Source organism: Dendronephthya gigantea, unplaced genomic scaffold (assembly GCF_004324835.1).
Source record: "Dendronephthya gigantea isolate DGI-Jeju-01 unplaced genomic scaffold, DenGig_1.0 000296F, whole genome shotgun sequence".
In the NCBI taxonomy this organism is placed as follows: Eukaryota; Metazoa; Cnidaria; class Anthozoa; order Malacalcyonacea; family Nephtheidae; genus Dendronephthya; species Dendronephthya gigantea.
Window position 1 is genome coordinate 19,714 of NW_021163306.1, and position 11,549 is coordinate 31,262.

At 36.3% G+C, this 11,549-nt stretch overlaps 1 protein-coding gene and 1 long non-coding RNA gene across 7 annotated transcripts; both read right to left on the minus strand.

The window, feature by feature from the left end:
* Window positions 1-590: 590 nt before the first annotated feature.
* LOC114541498 (calcium/calmodulin-dependent protein kinase type II delta chain-like) lies at window positions 591-7,020 on the minus strand. Of its 6 annotated transcripts, none has more exons than XR_003689288.1 (4): window positions 6,873-6,946; window positions 6,617-6,787; window positions 6,190-6,270; window positions 591-630 (listed from the first exon to the last, which is right to left on the minus strand). XR_003689288.1 is itself a non-coding variant. In XM_028561415.1 (3 exons), exons 1-3 carry the CDS (start codon window positions 6,882-6,884, stop codon window positions 6,193-6,195), a joined length of 258 nt encoding a protein of 85 aa, XP_028417216.1. In that variant the 5' UTR covers window positions 6,885-6,946; the 3' UTR covers window positions 6,053-6,192. The 6 variants fall into 6 exon arrangements, 2 of the variants coding, with proteins under 2 accessions (XP_028417216.1, XP_028417215.1); XR_003689289.1 differs by lacking the exon at window positions 591-630 and adding an exon at window positions 3,435-3,474; XR_003689290.1 differs by lacking the exon at window positions 591-630 and having other exon boundaries at window positions 6,053-6,270; window positions 6,617-6,784; window positions 6,937-7,020.
* A 545-nt stretch (window positions 7,021-7,565) lies between these two features.
* LOC114541499 lies at window positions 7,566-8,007 on the minus strand. Its single transcript, XR_003689291.1, has 3 exons — window positions 7,968-8,007; window positions 7,692-7,767; window positions 7,566-7,609 (listed from the first exon to the last, which is right to left on the minus strand). It is a non-coding gene; the product is annotated as an uncharacterized LOC114541499 (long non-coding RNA).
* Window positions 8,008-11,549: the final 3,542 nt, after the last annotated feature.

Below are 11,549 nucleotides of genomic sequence, written 5' to 3' on the forward strand. Positions count from 1 at the left end.
TTAGTACTGAACATTAAACGTGTCTAAAGGTGTGTTTAGTGTATTTAATAAATCGCATTAAGTGTAACTAAACACCAATAAAATACACGATTAATCTGCCTTTACAACCGTATTAAGGGCACGCTTTTCGTCCTGTGTTTATTATTGTGAAATATTATTGCCGGTGATGCGATAATTCATATCATCAGGTATGTTTATATAAAAAATGGGCAAAAATCTTCTAAAGGCTTGACTTTGACGCTAAAGATATCAAAATAATCCTGAATATGTGAGCTAAACCACTGCAACCGGTTTTCGTTTGCATTTGGGCAATATCCAAAGAATTAGGCCGCTTTGATGTGTAATATTGAATATATACAACACGTGAATATCGTAGCTGTGAATAGCTATGTATGCATGGCGGTAAAACGCCGTATTTCCACTGGAATTTGCAATATTTAGCCTTAAAATTTACTACATTTGCGAATTTGTCAGTTTGCTATATTTACTATTATTCCATGCCATGCCCAATTCTACAATATTCTGAAAGGTTCAGTAGTTAAATGTACCACAGAATTCAAGTGCTACAACAGTTTGAAAGATTTACTTGCCTTTTAAATTCCGACTTTCCTGTTCGATGGGGTTCTAAAGCTGGTAGGGGAATAAAGCCTTTTAATAATGATTGAACTGTAATTTTTTGTGAACTTCATGAGAGAAATAATGGAACAAATACACTCATACTGTGATACATTGGCTTGGAATATGGTCCAAAACGTGTGAAATCGAACATTTGTTGTGCAATCACCTTGAAAATATCAAAGAAACGGTATCAAATTTTGAATATAGATTAACCAATCTGATTTGTTTTTATTGAACCAATCGTGGAGTACAAAAATTGACCAATGACAAATTGACCTGTGTACAGAAATAACCAATCAAGTTGTCTTAATTTTGCTGAATTATGCAAGAGCCTACAGGCTATAAAACAGAGCCGTCTGCCACCGTTTTTCTCAGGTAAGTGAGTTCTTTCTTTAGGTAGGATCAAGGTATGTATAATTAATTTTTTAAATAGAAGTAGACCCCGTGGCCCCACTGTTAGCTAAGAATCTCTCTCCCCGTATCTGGAAACACGGCTCACTGCTTGTCTAACTGTGTTTTGCTTTTCGTTTTCTAGGGAGCTACTAATAATTTTTTTTTGTGTTTTTCAGACAAAGACGATCGTAGTTTAGTTTCAGTATCCAACCCTAAGAAGCCACCCCATATCCATGCCGTCAGTTAAACCCCAGCCAGCAATTGCCTTCATGCTAATTGTGATGCTTAATTTTCTAGGAACAACTCACCATATTTTTGTCGTTTCAGCTACAGAGTTAGTGGGTTGTGGGTTGTTGGATGTTGTGTCGTCGGTTGTGTGTTTTGTGTTGTGTTGTGTTGTACTGTCTTGTCCTCTACGTTTCGTATTGTCTGCCAGTCGGTTTGGGAGAAGCCCTGTAGCTCTCTCTTTTTCCTGGCCACACAAAGAACACATTTTGCGGATACTCCTTTTTAGGAGTTCATGGGTTCGAATCCCATGAATGTGTCAATTTCGCGCTGATATCTAATGTGGTCCGTCTCAAATACAAAAGCACAACATCCAACGGACAATCTGCATCCTTTCATCACACCAACTACAAGTGTTGTCATCATACAACAGAATTGAACTTCCAACGGAGCAAAGAGTAACCAATACCCAAGATGAAGTTCTTGTACCTTCTCAAACAGGACAGAATGCGGCACTTGTTAATGAAGTATTCTCGATGTTTAAGGGATCGTCTCAGTTAGACGTCCGATCAGAGGATATTTCAAAGTGGTAAGCTCATTTAAACTTGTGATTACTCTGCGAATACTTCACCCATTTTAATAAATATGAGACCACTAAACTTATTGCTGTCCGGTCGTAAACGGCGCACACAGATAATTTCGGTTTTATCTGGAAGTGTTTTATCAATTCAACTAGAAATTGTATTATCTTAAAGAAAAAACATTTACCTATTTGTATAACTTTAGTTCATTTCAAAAGCTTTCCTATAAGCAGAGATATTTATTGCAGAACTTGTACTTTTTAAATTGAATGTTAGAGAAGCAAAAATACGCAAAGCCTTCCAAAAATCTCGCAAAAAACCTCCAAATATTTGTAGCTTACATTGGGATCAATATTTTCATATATTTTACTCGAAATACAGTTGCTTTGGCGATTTGTAGTGATATTTCCAACAAATGTGTTTACAAACGGAAACCCGAAAATGTGCATATAATTATCACCATATTAACGAAAATTTGACAATTATGACCTCTAGAGACAATTTTACCCAGAAATCGATTTCTGGGCTTATTTTACCCCCACGGGGTAGGCAACATTACGTTTTTGACACCTCTAACCTCACGCGACAACCACTTGTGCATGCAGCTGAGCAACGCCTCGCTATACACAATAACAAATTAAAAAATCTATATTTTTCGAGTTTTTCTGCCCATCCTGACTTAAATCCTATCAGAAAAGATAACTAATGCCTTTACAGTTTATATGTAACGGTTAAAAGACGACAGGATAAAAAATAACGAAGAAAATAACGAAATTCTAAAGGCGAGTTATATTTCCATTTTGTAATCCTGTGTAATTTGATATGATTTTTAGAGCTGCACTGCAGTGTCAGGTTAACAACAATATTGATTAATTTCTTGATTAGAAATTTTCGAGCTATATTTTGGTGGTATTTTTGTGCTTTTTAAATTAAACGGATTAATTTCAACATTAAAAAACCAAGATGATTTCATGATATCTGGTGATGGAAGCATGACAGCATTGGTCATAGCGCTAAGTATTATGCGTACACAATATTTCACTGGTGTTATAAAAAAAATTTTTTTTTCTCCCTTTCCTATTATGTAATTGCATTTACCAATATATATGTAACTGTCAGGGGTGGGGGTATTATGTGAATATGAAAGAAAACAACCTGCATTTTGTTCTGTATATTCTTGTGTTATAGAAGTCAAAAATACATGCTGTTACTATATTGTATAGTCCCTTGTGATTCATATACAATTATAGTTTCAATTGTGTGATAGTTATGTTTTTGTAATCTCAATTGCAGATTCTATGGCATATAGAGTCGAATTGGTACGGCAAAATATCTTTGAGAATTGAAGTTTATGGCGGTTCTTCAGGTATGTTCTGGCAATTCACTGAAATACTATTTGTTCGCTAAGGAATGTTGTCCCATGGTAGCGGTACGCATGAACCTGGGATATCACAATGCTGATAGCCTCACAACCCTGGACAATAATATAATAATTTACTTGTTCCTTGTGTTTCAATTTTAGATCAAATAAAGTATGGCAACCCAGGAGTTGCTAACAATTATTACCTTTCTCTTATCACTGACTACACCTCCATCCATCGCTGTGCCATACATGGATTTGATGGACTGACATACCAAGCAAGGTAAATATTGCAGGCTACATGGTATATGTTCAGTTTATTATTATGTCATATTAGGACTGTTGGACATTATTTTTTTATTCAGTAATTCCCCTATATGGGAATGTGATAAAATTCGATGTTAACCCCCAAGTAAAGATTTCACAAAATCAATGGAAATAACGCTGTACCTCGACTGGTTTCAATTCTGGAGGAGCCGTGTATGGCAAAATTATATGCATTATCATTTCATTTTTGTTGATGATTGTTCGATGGTGTTTTGGTGCCAGAAGATAATTGATACTAATTATTGGCCCACGTACTGAAGACACATAACATCCCAGATAATAGCAACAAGTGTTGGGAATGCGGATAAGTCGACAGGACATGGTCGCTTAAATGAGGCAGCTTCCTGGTCTGCACGGAAAAATAACCAGGACCAAATGCATTTGGCAAGAAAGATGTTTGTCGGAGCGATTTCACTCAAAGTCGTCGTGATTATAATTAGTGGGTGAAGACCTATTCTGTGTCCTGTAGTTCCGACGGGCAAAAATTCGATCATTACAAAATAAATGGACTAGTCAGGGTTAGCTGGATTAATAAGCAAGGCTTCTACATATTACCCTGTCATGTTATATGCATCACATCATTTCCATGCGGTCATATATAACTTTTAATGTGTGATTAAGATTAATTGTTTAACAAATTATTCATTTCATTAGAGACTCGCTGGTGGAAAATGTCCTATCACCAACTGTAACCGCGCTTTACATCCGCATTCATCCAAATATATGCAACATATCTTTGAGAATTGAAGTTTATAGCTGTTTTTCAGGTATGTTCTAGCAATTCACTGAAATACTATTTGTTCACTAAGGAATGAGAAATGACTGAGAGATCCATCTGACTGAAATATATAGCGAAAATTTTTCAATAAGTGGCTTATGTAAGAGCGAGTTTTTGATTTAGAAATAAATTCTTTACACCCTACCAGCGGGTTTTTCAGGTTTTTTACTAACTTAGGTGCATTGGAATACAAGTAAAAATAAGGCGTGTTTTAGAAGTTATACCTGGACGAGGAATCCAGCATATCATTATGAGGAACAAAGCTATTATAGCGGTATATACTCAGGGCTATCACAATCAAGTTTAGTGTTATCGCTTTATTTCAATGCTTGCTGCACGGTCGGATTCTAACAATTAAAGGAAAATCAAGCGAAAAGTTTCACACGTACAAAAGTATAGGTATGGAACTGGGGCCGTTGTTCGAAAGATGGATAACTTATCCAACGGATAAGTCCTATCCAACGGATAAATCTGGATAGTTATCCATTGGATAAAAACGCGTTGCAGGAAGCGTGGATAGTGAAGTGGATAGCTATCCAATATATAAGTTAAAATTTACCAGAAGAAAACAGGATTATTCTGAAATTTCGTACCACAACGTCAGCTGTTGCTAAGCATTTACAACATTGAATTCATAATCATTACGAATTCTCGAGTATAGTTACTGAATGGAAAAGACTTGAACAAGTGATTTGCTCGAACTTTGCACTTCACATCATAGTGATTTTATTAATTAAACACATTGCAATTTTATTCCTTGACCTTGCAACGCTTTGCCTTTCGGTCCCATAGCAAATTTAGAAACACTATTTTAATGTTTGTGAATGAAATTACTTAGATATTAGCAAGTTTCCTTGGAATAGGTTGAATCTTTCTTTGCATATTCGCGTTTATAAACTGATTAGAAGCGTATAGTAAATTTACCACCTGTTATAAATGCGAGGATGTCCAAAAAATCTTCGGTCGAACGGAATGTGTAGGCAACGTGAAACGCTGCTGCGACAAATTGCACTTCGAAAACATTTTTAATATATAGTGAATACAATCATGATGTGTATTAGTTTGTTGAAACACAGTAAGAAGAATATTGCATTTTTGTCCTATTTTATATAAATGTTTACAGTGTTACCTTGTATCTTTGAATTTATCCACTGGATAGTGGATTTAAACCACCTCCGGACCTTCGACACATTTATCCGGTAGATAGCGATTTTTATCCTCTGGTTTAAGTTATACAAGCTTCGTGCAACCCAAATCACACGCTGGATAAAACTTATCCGTTGGATAGTGAGTTATCCGTTGGATAGCGACTTATCCACCTTTCGAACAACCGGCCCCTGTTCTTTTATTTATCGGAATAACTAGTGATGTGATCTTACATGAAGCATTTTCAGTCATGCTGCTAAACTGTCGTGCTGGCTTCGCCACTGAGTATTTTATTTGCTCGCAGAGCCTCGTCTGCCGAACGTGACCGTCGGCCAGTCTTCACCATGTACGGTGACAGTTATTTTCTGCCTTTTAACTTGCCGACATGCAATGTTTCATTGCACGGTGAGTTTTCAACTTTACTGAAGGCGCTACTATACAATATGCAATTTTCCTTACAACTTGCAATGCAATTATAATTCCGAAAGATGTTAATTTTTAAAGAGTGTTCGAAATACTAAGGAAACGTTAGCAGATCGTAATAGATGTTCGTATTTGACAACTTTAGATGCCTCAGGAGTAGAATGGTTTTGCAATTTGCCAGGAAAGTTGCGTAGTGTAACAGCGCCTTGAGATTGTTTCGGAAAGCTGGTTAAATTTCGATGTAACTTGCAAACATGTAATGTTTCATTGCAATTGCGAGTTGAAAATAAGGGTCATTGGACGGAAGAACGGGACAAGTATCGTAGTTTTCAACATACCTTTTATAAGGGCGGAGACATTGATCTTCCATCCACGGTCGGTTTTATCATTTTTTCTGCTTTTTCTATCATTTCTTTATCCTACAAAAGACACAAAAAAACTTTTAAATCGTGGATCAATCTAACACTTTAAAAGCTTTTTCTCCTAACTGAACTAATTTTTTTATACCGTATAGTTCTGTCAGTTCTAAAATTGTCCTTCATGGAGGTCCAGTAGGGGTCATCCCGTATTGATGCAGTGTTACTACAGGAGGAAACCTGAACTAAACTGACTTTATTTATGCTGGATAGCTGTATCAGTTCTAAACTTCAACCAAACTAATTCTAACAATTCGAAAAAGCTGGGACTTCAGACGAAAAAGGTCAGCCGATTTTGAAAAATCTTAGATGCGGGGTGTTATAAGGCGGTTAGTAATTTCATCATCACCTTCATCCAAGGATGTTCCAGAGCTTCTGAAACCGTGATGCATTTTCTGTGACCAACAGTAAGCAGTTTTGTTATAAGATCCTTAGCTTCACTGCTAACATTCTTCCAGAGGTTGTTCGGAAATTTATACGACCCTTCTTTGACTTGTTTCTCCAATGGGTTATTTGCCTGCTTTGAAAATAAAGAAGATCCGGAAAGTCTAAAACACGTTAACTTTTCATTGACGTACTCCAATTTTGAAATGAGGTTAAGCTACCTCCAGCTTCATTACAAATCGTGTTCACTACGTGAATTTGAGTAAACTGAAGTATATGGCATACCAAACATATAGTATAACTCCCAGGCTCCAGCAGTCACACGATTTCTTGTAGGATCGTTCTTCAGGCTACGGGATTAACATTTTGTAGCGAGGTAACTTGGTGTACCACAGAGTGTTTCCATATAGGAATTCTGATCTAAAAAATTAATTGTTATCATTGAGATCTGTAACAATGAGAAATAACTGAACCTAAAACGTTTGCAGAATGCGCTCTGCTTTCGTAAAACGAAATAACGGAAAAAAATCGGAATTGAGATTATAGTGACTTCCAGGATTTGCTGGCAATGGTCACATCGAATGGTTTCTTCAAAGACAATTTAAAGGGCAATTTAAACACAAGTTCAATACACAACCGACACAAACCTTTATAAGCGTTTCATCATACGAGGAACACAATAAAACATTTTCTGGCTAAGAAGAAAAAGTTAAATTATGGTCGTTAAAGTTTAGGATATAAAGACAGTAGTGATAAATAAATTAGGGCGTGCTTACCTTCCAATCCCTGTTAGTGATGCCATTTTCATGTAAATGCTAAAAATACGAAACAGTATGAATAAAGTTAGTTTAGTTCAGGCTCCTGCAGTAACACTGGATCAATAACAGATGATCCTTAGCTTGGTGTCATTAAAAGCTCCAATCTCTTCGTGATATTTTCCATAAACTTTAGTCATCGCCTGTGAATGAAATATTCCAATTTGTTTAATTCATTCTTCGAAGGCTACACATGGCTACATTCCCGCTAAACGACATCCTCACCTGAAGGCACATTGCTTTCATAGTTGGTTTAGTTGTCAATAGGAATCAGTGATACAGATCGTTAGACAACTCGAGCCTGAAAACAAAATAGAAAAGTCGATCGAATCTTGAATGGTTTCATCCATGATTCTATACTTCTCTACTACATTCTGCAGGACAAATAACATTGCGTGAACTGTGCAGCAATATAGAGAATAGGGGGAAGCCAGACAGAAAAGCACATGGAAAGTAGTTTGAATATTTGCAAACCCTGATAGATAAATGTCGTGGACTCACACATTTGTTATCGGCGTCTCCTCGTCGTTTTGTTCCAACAAGACTCTCAAATAATAGTCACCTGATAGCAGAGATACGTTACTGAGTTTTTCCTATCGAGGAATAAGGGGGGGACGCTTTATGAAGAACTGTTAAAAAGCTAGAGCAGTTAGGCTTATCACTAACCTGTTTCAGTTCATCAGCTAAACATTCATACAGGACTTCAAACTAAAGGTGATTCCAAAAGACAACGTAGTTTCCACTCAGATCTTTTTCCATTGCAAATGCGTGCAAATCAGATTCGAGTGCCCCAGAAGTTCCTCTCGCGTCTGTCACATTGAAAACATAAGAAATTGTTTCATACTCTTTTACGAGAACAGTTTAGAGAAAGAGGTCAGGACTATTGAATTTGTCTTGTTATACTCATAGCGACAGGAAATCCTCCATTACATTTCCATATCCTATATTTTCAACGGAAACTAACCTTAACTTCGAGACTACCTTGTAATTCCAAATCAGGTTGTACGCTGTCAGATCTTGACTGAATCTGTAAAAAAGATCCGCTTAAATATCATTGCTTTTTCATCTTTCAAACGACTAAACATTTTCCCATTTTCTTAATACGAACACTTACTTGTAATAAAAAAACTGGATTTAAATTCTCACATCTTTCCTGGATTTGAATCCTATTTTTGTCCTCCAATGCGAGAGATATCCTTCAAGTTGATTCCTCAACGTTCCCCTCGTTTTTCCAGAGCTCTAAGACACAAGTATAGCACGTGAAATAACAGGCTTATACGTACATGCAAGCATGCATTATGAAATTTTGGAACACGATTGTTGATTTAAAACGTACTTCTGCAAGCTTTACATTGTCACGAATTGATAAACGATCTTCTTCAGTCTCTGGTGGCTGAAGGAAAGATAAAAACTTTCCAACAAAATTGTTTCTTTACAAAAAGGTTTTACACTTCTGAATGAATTACCATTTAATTATTTCCTCAGTGGGGCAGTTGGCACAGTTTAAGGATGAATGATGGAGTTTAGTTACCAAAGCAGTTGATACCACTTAGTCATGAATACGATTGGTTAGTCAGAATCACCTCAATGGGTTTATGTAAATAATGGCCCTCGCAAAAAAGTTTTCAAAAATTTCTTACTTCGTCAGGGCTTTCAAGGTAATAGAGCAAACCAGCAGGCTGTGAAAATCGTATTCAAATTTATTACATAATTGTTTATGAACCAAAAATTATGAACAGGAAATCTCGCATTTAAACTTTCTTGTATATTTTAGACATTAAAAACTATAACTACTTTAATACGAACATTATTCGCGCAAGTAATGCCATTGCTGTTGGATGATGCAATGCCAACAATAATGATTATAAATTACTTATGGAGTATGCTTGTTAGTCTCAATTGAACTATTTACAGATGATTTTCTTGTATGATTGCATGGCGACTTTAGTAATTATAATAACTTGTAGGTACACCACGTAAGTATTAAATACTGCAAAGCTTTCGGTCCGTTAACCCGGACCTTCATCAGTGCAATTACTTGAATACACGTTTGCGCGTCACTTAAATATCATGTTAGTCGTGATTAGTTTGCTCGCGCTATTAATTAAACGGTTTCATTTAATTAAGTTCTAACTAATGCGCGCGCCCTAGACAAGTATTTGACTAAGAGACACCGAAAAGAGCACGCCACGTACTATTAAGTGGCTTTCCCTCTTGGACGATAGTTTGATGTTTATAAATTTCAATAGATTCTCTCATTTTACGAGAGACAGCAAACTTATCGTTTGCTAAAATGGTAGCATCGTTCCATTTAATGCGATGATCATAAGTCCATGCATGGTGAGCTACTGCAGACTTATCCAGTTTACCTTTCTCGCAGTTCGTCTTATGTTCTTTAAGACGTATTGAGAGATTTCTACCGGTCTCTCCAATGTAAACCAAACCACATTCACATGGAATGCGGTACACACCAGGTTTCTGTTGTTCATCGACGCCATCCTTGTGTGTGTAAAGAGCGCGAAACAATTTGTTATTGCTAGAATGGTAAACTTGTATTCCAACTTCTTTTAAAATCCTAACGATTTTATATGAAGCTGGGCCAATATATGGTAAACAGACAGAGGATAGATATTCCGTGTCTTGCCTCTGTCTTTGCTGTTCATTCATAGCATGTTCTATGAATTTCTTAGGATAACCATTCATGTGCAGAACATCCTTCAAATGCTTTAACTCTGAGTCAATGCTATTTGAATCACAAATTGTTTTGGCACGGTTGATTAATGTTTTGCATACTGATCTTTTAATGCTAGGATGGTGAAATGAACTATAATTCAGATATCTGTCAGTGTGTGTTGGTTTTCTATAAACTTTATGGCCCAAAGTCCCGTTCTCTTTTACATCAAATAAGATATCTAAGAAAGATATAGAGTTATCTTTCTGTATTTCTAATGTGAATTTAATTGAAGGGTGTATACTATTAATGTGATCTAAAAATTTATTCAAATTTTCTAAACCATGCGACCAACTACTTAATGTGTCATCTACATATCTAAACCAGAAACCAGGTTTTAAACATGCTGTAGCTATAGCTTTCTTTTCAAATTCTTCCATGAATAAATTAGCCATAACTGGTGATAAGGGACTACCCATAGGAGCACCATGAGTTTGCTCGTAGTATTTCTCCCGCCACTGAAAACTAGTTGTATTCAGGCACAATTTCAGTAGTTCATATATACTCTCAGGAGAAAGGCTAGTCCTTTTAGAGAGGGTATCATCTGAAAGCAGCCTGTCTTTCGCAATGTTACACGCCTCATCTACTGGTACATTAGTAAATAAACTAACTACATCGAAACTGACAAGAATTTCATTTTTACCTAATCTAACATCTTGCATATTCGTAACAAATTCTTTAGAATTAACTACATGATGTTCAGTTTGACCAACAACTGGTTTTAAAATTCTAGCAAGATATTTAGCTAAATTATAAGTCGGTGAACCTTGGGATGCAACTATAGGCCTAAGAGGTACACCTGATTTATGTATTTTGGGTAAACCATAAAATTTTGGGCACACACTACATGAAGGTCTCAAATAATCATGAAGGTTTTGAGACAAAATACCTGATTTCCTAAGTTCAGATAGTTTAGAACATACTTTACGTTCAATATTGGCTGTAGGATCACGTTTTAGCTCTTTATATGTTGGAGTTTCAAGAAGAGCATGGATTTTACTTTCGTACTCTGCACGATTTAATAAAACCGTAGCATTACCCTTATCAGCCTTTAAAATATGTATAGACTTATCTGCCCTTAGGTTCCTCACTGCATCCTTCTGCTCCTTGGAAAGATTAGACTTGGGTAAAGTTGTACGTCGCAAGACCTCAGTTACTTTAACACGAATGTTAATTTTGCTGTTGCAAAAAGAATGATAGATGCTTCTTTTACGCGTACCTTTAATAAAGCTCGCTCAACACAGATCGCCAAATACACAAGATTGACGTCCGAAAGATCAAAAGATAAAAGAAGACAAGAAGATTTGGCTGTTGACACTCTAAGACGCACTGTTGTTAACCAAAATGCGCGA